General features: G+C 46.2%; 1 protein-coding gene across 4 annotated transcripts in view; it reads left to right on the top strand.

Annotated features, from left to right (window-relative positions):
• Positions 1–12,210, top strand: part of LOC134436927 (probable E3 ubiquitin-protein ligase HECTD4) — a 145,808-nt gene that overhangs the window by 12,534 nt on the left and 121,064 nt on the right. For all 4 annotated transcript variants that reach the window (XM_063186276.1, XM_063186274.1, XM_063186272.1 and 1 more), the window contains exons 2-3: positions 5,690–6,378; positions 10,489–10,578. In XM_063186276.1, coding sequence (XP_063042346.1) covers positions 5,690–6,378; positions 10,489–10,578 — 779 coding nt within the window. The remainder of the gene's footprint in view (positions 1–5,689; positions 6,379–10,488; positions 10,579–12,210) is intronic.

Here is a 12,210-nt window from a genome sequence, read left to right as displayed (position 1 = left end):
GACCCATAAACGCATCAGACAATTGTAGTGTGAAAATAATGGTTATTTGTCACATGCACAGAAATGCTCTAAGATTGTGTCATGCAGTGAAATGTCAGTAGGACATTTCTTTTGTAAGACTGACCATTGGTTTTCCAGTGTGTAAGCTGACACAGCTGTCCTCATAGGCCTATTCATGGTCCCATGGTCTTATGGACATATGTCTTTAGAATCCCATTCCTTTTGGATGATGCTGGCTGTGTATCTGGAGATATCTTCCTCCCTATCTATCAAAACCCTTCCCATTTCCTCCATCGGATAGAATAGAATAGAATGAAATAGAATATGTCATTATTAGCTTGCACCGTACAATGTTATTTAAAGACTCCCTTCAAGGTGCTCACACAAGTATAAAGACTGTATAATTATAATGTACTAATAGAAAACCGCTAATATTATACTAATAGAAATCTACTATACTATTGTGTCCGCCGATTGCATCATGCGTCAGACGTCCACTTGGCTCCAGACTACAAGTAGAAGGAAGCGTTGTACTTGAAAGTAGGCTATCTGGGAGTGGGTGTCCTCCTCCTTCAAAATAGTCCTATCTCTCAGTCGTCCACCCATCCATCCATCCATCCATCCATCCATCCATCCATGTGTCTCTATGTCCACAGGGCTGCAGATTGTGTGTGTGTGTGTGTGTGTGTGTGTGTGTGTGTGTGTGTGTGTGTGTGTGTGTGTGTGTGTGTGTGTGTGTGTGTGTGTGTGTGTGTGTGTGTGTGTGTGTGTGTGTGTGTGTGTGTGTGTGTGTGCACACGAGTGTAGCGTATCTGCTCTCTGGGAGTGGCTGGGGGTGGGATCAATGCGTAGCGCGCCAGGCAGCTAAATGGCATAATGGATTCCGAGCCCTCCTAATTCAACGAGGCCTGCAGGCCCTAGCTGGACGGCCGTAATCAATAGCCCAGAAATGTTACTTAGTAGGCCTGGCCTGCTGCTGAGCGGAGCGGAGCAGAGTGGGGCTGAGCTGAGCTTAGCTGCCGCTCTCCTCTGTCACTTATCATCTTGATTGGCTTACAGTAAAATATGATACTGGAGACGCCGGGGAGGGGAGGGAGGGGAGAGGGAGGTAATCTGTGTGCATAGGAGTAAAGGAGTTATTTAAATGGGAGAGAGGGGGAGGGGGTGGTGAGGGGTGACTTGGTGATACATCCTGCTTACCCTGACAATGTAGGCATTTGGCAAAAAATGTCATTCCAGCAGGCCTACAAGCAACAAAGAACTGCTGTTGTTTTGTCAGACATGAGATGTAGGGTAAGCTCTTGTGATTTTACGCAACATAACAAAGGCTCAGTGGCCTTGTGGTTAGGGAGTTAGTTTTTCAATCTGGGGGGTTGTGGGTTCGAATCCCACCTGACCTCTCCCTACTACACCTCCATCCATCGGCTGAAGTAGCGTTGAGCAAAGGCACCATAAGTAAGCGTAAGTCGCTTTGGGTAAAATTGTCAGCTAAGTGGAATGTAATGTAAAGTAATGACTCATATTAGGGCTGTAACAATACACTCATCTCACGATTCGGTTCATATCATGATTTTTTTTACCTACGGTTCGATGCAGCTCACGATTTTTTAAATGTATCTTTTTGATGATTGGTTATAGGTAGAATACCGTAGCGTAGGTTACACGAGGCGAGTTTAAAAATAATAATGGTATTGATTTGAAGCTTGAAAGCATCATATCATGTGGTGGTTTTCTGGACTGAAGGGTAACAGAACTTTGAAAGGGCGTATCGCAATACTGCCTTCTTGCATCACAATACTTTATTGTGACTCTGCGTATAACGATTTCTCGATTCGATACAATATCGTCACAGCCCTGTAATTTTATGGTTCATATCGTATCAGCTCACCTTGGAGGTTAGATCAGGCTGCCTGGCTTTCAGGGCAGAGGTTGACTTGCCTTGGTGAGACAGCCGACAGCTGCCAACGTGATGACACAGACTGCAATGTTTTGGGCTGTGTGTCAATAGGGGAGATAGATATGCACTTAGTTGTCTCTCCCTGGAAGCTATCAGTAAATAGCATCTTCTATTGTTTCAGGGCCTCCTTAGTCCATGACTGGTTCCAAGTCTCAACACACTAAGCCGCATTGGACATGCTTTCTCGCTCTCGTTCTCAAAAAAAAACACGAGAAAAACATGGTTTCTTTTTTGGAAACGCACTAATGGTTTTTCCTGCACGTTGCGCTTGGCATTTGGCAACCGATACAAGGTCAGGAAGAGTGTCATGGGGGGGAGGCTTGGCAAGCACAGCAGAGATGGAAGTAAATAAACTGCTAAAATCCTGAGTTACTCTTGGGGAAAGCAGCCGTTGCAAGAGCACTGCAACGGAACAGGAGAGACAGCTGGCTTAACGACACGTCTAAGCTCTGGTTGACCACAAATAAACACCATCGCAAATGTACTAGAGAGATAAGTGATATGGGGTGTGTGTGTGTGTGTGTGTGTGTGTGTGTGTGTGTGTGTGTGTGTGTGTGTGTGTGTGTGTGTGTGTGTGTGTGTGTGTGTGTTGTGTGTGGTGTGTGTGTGTGGTGTGTGTGTGTGTGTGTGTGTGTGTGTGTGTGTGTGTGTGTGTGTGTGTGTGTGTGTGTGTGTGCGTGCGCGTGCATGTGCGTTAGCGTGTGTCACTGTGCGTACATGTGTCAGTCTGTGTATTTGTGCAACAGCTTATGTACTGAAAGGAATATGAATGCTATTAAAAGGTAATTTCACGTGAAATCAGACAATTTGGGACCCGACCGACACAGGCGGACGGTCGGGTCCCGAAGTGTCTGATTTCACGTGAAATGACCCTAAATTACAGGTGTGTGTGTGTGTGTGTGTGTGTGTGTGTGTGTGTGTGTGTGTGTGTGTGTGTGTGTGTGTGTGTGTGTGTGTGTGTGTGTGTGTGTGTGTGTGTGTGTGTGTGTGTGTGTGTGTGTGTGTGTGAATCAAGTCATCTTGTGTATTAGCCTATAAACTGAAAGGGATACAGACACTACAGCCAGGGACTACACATTGCCCATTGTCCAGTGTATTTTTTACTAATGAAACATTGTAATGGTACGATGTAGGCTACATTGGTTCTAATGCTTTTGTGGTCACAGATATAGGAAATGGACTGGGGCTGTTAAATAGTGTAATATTAAACAATTCAGTTTAATTACGTTTTTATTTACTTCGGCCTAGATACAGGCTTTGGGTTCATAGTTGTGATTATTGCAATGCGAAATGTGCTGATGTTTTGTCCAGTGTGCTGTATCTCCCAAACCACCCCACCATTCTTACCTAACCAGGCGTTCACCAAAGCTTTTTGAGAGAGAGAGAGAGAGGGAGAGGGAGAGAGACTTTGATGGCTCTGTCTGGAGCCTCTAAGTTCGCATTTCACAGAAAACCGCTGTGAGTCTATTTTAACTGTGCACATTTAAGATCAAAAGACTCCTGCCGGCAGACAGCACAGTCTAGTCCTCTGTGGTGCAAGAAATACTAAAAGTGGTGACATAGGATGCTACAGAGCATCTTATGTAAGGACTGGAATATCCATTGATAAAGGCTGAAAACTAGTTCAAACTAGTTCCTCCTGTCCTTTCATACTGCTTGTGGCCCCCTTGCTTTGGTGTCGCAGAATTTCCTCACTTGTCAACCTAGGCAGAGCAACGTTTGGAGGGCTTTTCTCCATTCAGCATCCGATTTGCAAATGAGATACTGACCTTAGTTCGAATGTTGCTAAAGAGATACTGAACAAAACTTTGATCATCAATGGCGTTGAGCCTTGCATCACAAGGCCACAAGCAACTGGAATGGACGTGAGGAACTAGTTTGACTTTGACCCAAGAATGAAGTGGTCACACGAGGCATCTTATGTGAGGACTGTAGCATCCATTGTTAAAGGGGTATGCCACTATTTTGGGGCTTTGTGCAGTTAAAATTGTTGGCTGGGGTTTATAAAGGTGGTAAAGTGTCTTATTCTTCATGTTAAGCGTTGTCTTGCTTTAAGAGAAGTTAAAAGAGGGAATATGTCGCTAAGCTAGTGAAAGTCAATGGATCCGTGTAGCATTGTAGCATGCTACACGGATGCATTGACTTTCACTAGCTTAGCGACATGCTCCCTCTTTTAACTTGTCTTCAAGCAAGGCAACGGCTTACATGAAAAATAAGACACTTTACCACCTTCATAAACCCCGGCCAACGATTTTAACTGTATTAAGCCCCAAAATAGTGGCATATCCCTTTAAGATGTCCTTAGCTGCACGTTGTGCCAGTCCCGTGTTTGTCACTGTATAAGACCTGCCAGTGCCCACTACTTCAGAGGCCTGGAAGCTAGCTATACTCCGCAGATGCATTACACTTAGCTGACACTTATCCAAAGCGACTTACAGATGTAGGGTATTGGTTACACGCCCTGGAGCAGTGTGGGGTTAGTTAGATGCCTTGTTCAAGGCCATCTCTGCCATGGTGTGTGGTGGGAGAGTAGAATGATGGGACTTGAACCTTCAATTCTTTGATCTAAAGCCCATTTCCTTAACCATGGTGCCACGGCTGCCCCAAGCCTCTGACTTTAGGGCTATCTTGGCCATGCACCTCACAGTTCCTCTTGATAAAAGGATATTATCTCTCTCAATCACAAACGCACGCGTGTGTGCGCACACACACACACACACACACACACACACACACACACACACACACACACACACACACACACACACACACACACACTTTGGTGGCTGATCTATTCTGATTTTCCTTATCCATTGCTGTGTGATAAAGTGGCAACACAGTGCTGACTAGACTGCCAGTGCAATCTCAGCTTTGAAAAATCCCTTGTGTAGGCGGGAGATGTCTGCTTGTTCTCAGCACAACCTGCATTGGCTTTCTAGCAGCGCACACTTCCAATTAGTTAATGGGTATAGGCTAACCTGATTAAGGGGAAAGCATCATCACAGAACCATTCCTGATCACAGTCAGTTTCTGACAGGGTTTACATTTTTACTATTGTGAATTGTAGTCATTACAATGATGGTTGTAAATGTCTTGTACTATCTGGTAGGACATTGGGAAAATTGAATTACCGTACTACACATAAAAGCTTTAATCTCTAGAGGTTCATCAGCAGAGGTTAAACTGGCATGGTTTCAAAGCTGCCTTCACAGTCTTTGATGTTAGTCTGATAACACTCCTCATGCCCTCAGCAGCTCACAGACAGACTGATTGTGCCACATTGCACTAACAGTATTTTTGGTCTCTGTCTCCCTTTCTTTCACTTCCTGCCTCTCGCTGTCTGTTTGCCATCCTGCCTGCCTGTCTGTGTCTGTCTTTCTTTCTGTCTGTCTGTCTGTCTCTCTCTCTCTCACTCACTCACACTCACACTCACACTCATACTCATACTCATACTCATACTCATACTCATACTCATACTCATACTCACACACACACACACACACACACACACACACACACACACACACACACACACACACACACACACACACACACACACACACACACACACACACACACACACACACACACACACACACACACACACACACACACACTCTCTTTCTCTCTCTCTCTCTCTCTCTCTCTCTCTCTCTCTCTCTCTCTCTCTCTCTCTCTCTCTCTCTCTCTCTCTCTCTCTCTCTCTATCCCTTCATCTCTACCACCTCTCAGATCCTCACCTTTGAGACGAAGAACCCCGTGGAGCTAGCGGAGCGCCTGCGTGCGGTGTGCGGCAACCAGAGCAATGCGTACGCACGGCTGCTGGAGTACCGGCTCAATGCCCTACGCGGCCTGTGGGGGGCGCAGCGGCAGCTGGCCCTGGAGGAGCAGCAGGACCGTGACCCCGGTGTCCCCGGGCCCTCGGCACCTGGCCCCGTTGTGGGCAGTGGGGGAGGAGGGGCCGGAGGATCCGGAATTGGGGGCTCGTCCGGGAACGCGGGATCGGATGAGGAGGCCTTGGCTTTGCTAAAGCGGCAAGGCGTGCTGCACCACCACCACTCGCACGGTCACCACGCCCACCAACAAGGGGGACATGGCGCGTCGGGTGGGCCGGAACAGGCGCCCTTCACCTCCCGCGTTGGCCTGCTGCTGCTGTTCCCGCTGCTGCAGTCCCAGACGCGCAGTGACCCTGCGCTCTGCGGCGTGACGGCCGAGGTGCTGCTGACGTGCCTGCGCGACTGCCAGCCGCTCAGCCTGGGCAAGGAGCCCGCTGACTGCCTAAACGGCCTCGAGGGGCTGCTGTGCACCTGGTTGGAGGAGGGGGGCATCGGGGGCGGCGTGGGGGCTTCCATGCCCAGGCCACTTCACGGGAGGCAGAGGGAGAACGCTGCCGCCGCCCTGGTGGCACTCGCCTGTGCCAGGTGAGAACTGTGCATGCAGCTCCCCTCACATTGTCCTGTCATGATAAAACACGAAACAGTTAAAAAAAAGACACACACACACAAAAAAAACTAATCCTTTGTTGGATTCAAGAATATGAAAGGTGTGTCGTAAACCCCAGGATACAGCTGAGAGGGGACGGTGCTTAGTTGGCATTGGGGGGCATTCTTTTTTTTTTCTATACTAAGTGGGGCTCTTGGCAGGCTTATGATGAGAAGGAGGCTTGGGTGGCGAAGGGAGAATGCTCTGTTGCCATTATTTATTACCAAGGCTAAATATGAAGTCAAGGGGGTGTTGGGTGGTTTATGATCAGGTCCAGGGGGTGTTTGTTCAAAAAAAGTTGAGCCCTCTGGCTTAGACCTTTCATACTTCATAGTATGGATTGTATGTACCTCACACCTTACAGTACTGTATACACACTATATTCCTGGCGTATACCTTGTGAACTACCTTTTTTCCTGACACTTAAAATGACAGAACATTGAAATGTCACGAACAAAATTCAGTTTAGAATTGAGGGTTAAGATTAAAATTCATGGTTTTGTTTTCAAGAGTCATAGAAGAGGAAGACGAACACTCTCCTCTTTATAGATTAAGTCATTGTATGGCCTGGTTCATTAAGCAGCGTTGTTGGTAGTCCGCCTTAAGCTGTCTTCTGTCTCTCCCTGTACATATCACAGTAACATTGTAAGTGGTTGTTTTCGGAGAAACATCATCCCATATTCGGATGCTTTCTCTGGCCTAAAGGGTTGAGCTGGTTGGTGTTTTCGGAGAGGGCTTGATGTCAGTGTGTGCATTAGTACAAGTGCAGCTCAATATCTGTTTTTTTTTGTCTCTCTCTTGTAACTTCCACTGGTGGTTTCTAATGGAGATGTGCCATTCTCAATGAGATGTGCAGATTACAAGTGGATGCTTAAATCAGCAGTCTCCAACCCCGCGAAAAAATTAAGAGACCACTTGGAAATTATCAGTTTTTACTTACTTACTACAGTATTTTACTACTTATAGGCATGTGTTTGAGTAAAATCATCATTGGTGACGCTAGGTGTAAAATGAGCATATAAATGATGAAGTGTTCCTTTAATTTCAGTCAGTGGCTCAACAAGAGTGGCTGCAAATGCCACTAAAGGTCTGGTGTGTGTGTGTGTGTGTGTGTGTGTGTGTGTGTGTGTGTGTGTGTGTGTGTGTGTGTGTGTGTGCGTGTGTGCGTGTGTGCGTGTGTGCGTGTGTGCGTGTGTGCGTGTGTGCGTGTGTGCGTGTGTGCGCGTGTGCGCGTGTGCGCGTGCGCGCGTGCGCGTGCGTGTGTGTGTGTGTGCGTGCGCGAGACCCCTGCTGATCACTCCTAATGGAGCCAGATCCTGGCTGCTGCGGCTGCTGCCTCCTCATCCTCATTCGAATGACGTCAGCTCACTGGCACTGCAATGGCACATATCACCATTTAAAATGGGAGTCAGTGAGATCTACTGTCGTCTACTGGGGTTTTGGCTTTTTAAGGTGAACTGGGTCATTATGAGGAAAAAAAAAGAGAGTGAGACATGGCTCTTTTCTGTTATCTGGCCTAGAATGCATAAAATGAAACCCCATAAGGAGAAGGAAAGGGAACGAGAAAGAATATGGGTCCTTTCCAATATGCAGACTCCCGTCCTCTGCCTGTGCTTGTGGCCTCGCGTTACGCTGACGCCCAGCCTCCGTGGAGAAAACAACAATAGTCATGTTTCCCCACTGTCAGCCTAGCCACAACAACTTTTGGGGGATTATTCTTCAATTCAACATCCGTTTGTCAATGATAAAATGACATTAGAATTGCACTTTTGCGAGATTTTGAAATGCACTGCTGTCGTCAGTGACATCATCACGAGGCCACAAGCAGGCTAGAGAGCAAGGGAGCAAGGGATGGCAGGAGTTAGGATATTAGAAGGAGCCCAATGACTCAGTCACTCACAGATGTCAGGATGGAGGGGAAGTCTGTTAACACATTTTGTCCTAAGCCCTTTTGGGAAAAGGGTGCCCTCTATCTATTAAATCCTAAATATCTCAGCCTCCGAAGCACATACAAACATGAAATGAGTTGCATTTAAAAGCTAGGACTCATATTGCACTAGAATGTGTTCATTCAGCTCTGACTTTGTAATAAAAACAGCTCAAATCTCAAGAACCTGAATGCAACTTATATGTGTCTCCAGGACACAATGGGTTAACAGCCCAAAAGTATGAGGGAAAGCTTAGAGTGTCACTGAGCGATTTTAGTGATGCAAAGGTACTTCCGTGTTTATTACTAGTCAGTCAGTGTTCAGCGCTTTGAACAGCTTTCACAGTTTTTTATGTGCTTTAAAAGTCACCCACTTCATAAGTTACTCGCTGAGACAGTTTTGGGTTTCTTTTTGTTTTTACTGAGGGCGGTTAACTTAACTGACAACTGCCTAAGGGCTCGTTTTCATTCCTCTTCTGTTGTAGGACTTTGTGGTCTCTTTAGACATTGCTTGTCTTCTTTTGTGTCTCACTTTGCTCTTTTAAGCGCACTGCTGGCAGTGACACGGGAGCTTGACTTGTCAAAAGCAGAGGGGTGCTTGTGGTTTTGGTGGCGCTGGTGTGTTGGTGGTGATGGTGGTGACGCCGTGTGTTTTGAAATTGGGACATGTCATGCTTTTGTGTGTGTGTGTGTGTGTGTGTGTGCGTCTGTGTGTGTGTGTCTGTGTGTGTGTGTCTGTGTGTGTGTGTCTGTGTGTGTGTGTCTGTGTGTTTCTGTTTGGCTCTTTGTGTGAGGGAAGCGTCCAGCGTTCTAACCCCCACCACTTACCCAGCGGGCGCAAACACACATACATTCACACACACGCGCACGCTACTTTCACCAACAAACCAGTCATTGGAGTGTCTGTGTACTCAGAGAGTTTGTAAGCTGCTACCTCACGAAATGCTGGTGATTAGCCAGGTGGTTGAAGTCCAAAATAAAGGGGAGACCCTACATTGTGAAGTACTGTAATGAAATTGGATGACTATCATGTTTAGCAGTCAGTCCATCAGAGGCCGTTAAGCTCAGGCTTGTTCATCACCTAACCTTGTTTGTAGTTACACACTACACAGCTCTGGCCACAAAGTCAGTGTAAACTAAAGGTAGTATCACCAATAGGCCTACACTGAAACACACATATGATCTCTCTTTCTCTTTCTCTTTCTTGTTCTCTCTGTATCTGTATCTACCTCACTCTCTCACTACGTATTTATCTCACTCTCTCTCTCTCTCTCTCTCTCTCTCTCTCTCTCTCTCTCTCTCTCTCTCTCTCTCTCTCTCTCTCTCCGGGACAAATGAAGAGGTTAAAAACCTCACGTTGCTGTGACCCCTGTTGATGATGTCAGCAGTGCTGTTGAGAGTAGAGAAAGGGTGAAAGAAAGAATTAAAAAAGAGAGGGATAGAAAGAAAGTGAAAGCAGAAATTGAGAGAAAGAAAAGAAAGTGAAAAGTGTGTTTATTAGGCATGTCTATGTGTGTGTGTGTGTGTGTTTTTTTAATCCAAAGGGTCTTACTCAGCTATGACCTCAACCCCAGTCATGTGCCACCACAGTGGCTGTGCCTGACTCAGATACTACCCCCCACCCCCCCCCCCCCCCCCTTTAAAAACCCCTCCATAATCAGCCCCAGTCAGTGCCACCACGTCACAGTAGCTTTCCCTGACTCATACCAACACATTATCATCCACACCACACACTGATCCCCATGTCATCCTGTAATGTTCCCCCAGCCCCAGGCACTGTTACATCAGCCACACTCCTCCACATGTAATGTTGTATTACCCCCTCTGTAACCTTACATCATCCACAGAGAGCTCCTTTGCAAACTTTCTCTCTCTCACACTCTCTATCTCTCACTCACTCGAACACGCACACATACTCACCAGAGCCACAAAATTACCCTCTAACCCCATATTTTGTGTGTGTGTGTGTGCGTGTGTGCGTGTGTGCGTGTGTGCGTGTGTGCGTGTGAGCGTGTGCGCGTGTGCGCGTGTGCGTGTGTGTGCGTGTGCGTGTGTGCGTGTGTGTGCGTGTGTGTGCGTGTGTGTGTGCGTGTGTGTGTGTGTGGAATTTGTGACTCTCCAGGGGTTCCCTGAAGACGTTTATCCACACAGTCCACCTACTGCAGAAGCAGACGGACCTGGGCCAGCTGCCTGTGGCGGACGTGTTGTACAGGTAAGAACACAAGTGCACACACACACACACGCACACGCACACGCACACGCACACACACACGCACACACACACACACACACACACACACACACACACACACACACACACACACACACACACACACCAATGGGAGAGTCTTCAGTTTACACACACAAACACAGATTTGCGACAGACACCAACTCAGACACACACACACACACACACACACACACACACACACACACACACACACACACACACACACACACACACACACACACACACACACACACACACACACACACACACGTCCCTGTGTGCTTAATAAACACGGTCACGAGTCTCCATCCACATCTGGCGCATCAGACTTAAGCCCCACGCTGCAGCTTTCGCAGAACATTTTGGTCACACACACACACACACACACACACACACACACACACACACACACACACACACACACACACACACACACACACACACACACACACACACACACACACACACACACACACACACACACACACAAAGAACATTTGGCTACATTTTAAGCTGGCTATGAGCCGGACTACAACTGCAAGTGCAACAGGAGGTGAAGGATGGGTCACGACAAAATAAATAAGCAGGTTAATCTGTTTCACACTATGTGCCCTACTATGCCATACTATGTGTGTTTGTGAAGGCGTCAATTTCGGGTCTAGAAAGTAAACTTGAATCCATGCCACAGTTTCCATCCCAACCCAGGTGACTTCACTGAGTAGCTGGTCTACCTCTCTTGAGTATTCAATGTGATCAGCTGATTTAGAACTGGTTGGATCAAATTTGTGGAAGAAGTGGTTTGTTTGAACTTTCTGAAATTAGGATTTACACCTATAGTAGTGTGTGAAGTGATAGAATTGAGCACACGGTATGTAGGCCTTTTGCGTCCTCTTGTACTTGTGCCATTGTGTGGTGGTGTTGCAGATATTAAAGGAACAGACCACTCTTTTTTAATTTTCACATATTTGCAGTATTTCCAAGCATTATTCATGACTGTGCATATAATTTTTGTCCATGTGTTTGCATTGCCTCGTTTAACAGTATAGCCAAATTCAGCGTAACAATGCAAGTCTATGGAACAAAATAAAACGTACAAAAAAGCATCAAATGTACTTATAAACCTTTTTAAAATATATGTAAAATCCACCAGAGTGTAAAACGGCAGTTTCATTACGTCCAGTGATCACTTCTGACTTGATGTTAAAGTTACCAGTTACTGCCAGCGATTATGCTAAGCTATGCTAATAATTCTGATCCAATAAATCTAAGTACTGAAAACACTGAGAAGAAAATTATATGCACATTCATGAATAATGCTGGGAAATACTGCAAATATGTGAAAATCAAAAAAGGGTGGTCTGTTCCTTTAAGGAAATGCTGAATTAGCCAGAATATTAGCGCACCAGTGTTTCTCGCAAAACATTGGATGTGGGTTTTGTCCTATCAAAGACGTATGACTCATCAGCAGAAAGGGTGTTTTCTGCTATATGAAAATATTGATACACAACCCCAAGAAAATAAATATGTTATGCATTTTTTGTATAAAGCAAGTTCTCTTCGCAATACAAAATCTTAGGGGACCTATTCAAGTTCGTCAGCGTTTGCTGTCAAAGT

The sequence above is a fragment of the Engraulis encrasicolus genome, chromosome 21 (assembly GCF_034702125.1).
Source record: "Engraulis encrasicolus isolate BLACKSEA-1 chromosome 21, IST_EnEncr_1.0, whole genome shotgun sequence".
NCBI lineage: Eukaryota > Metazoa > Chordata > Actinopteri > Clupeiformes > Engraulidae > Engraulis > Engraulis encrasicolus.
The sequence above is the reverse complement of the archived record's forward strand: the minus strand, read 5'-3'. Positions and strand labels throughout refer to the sequence as shown.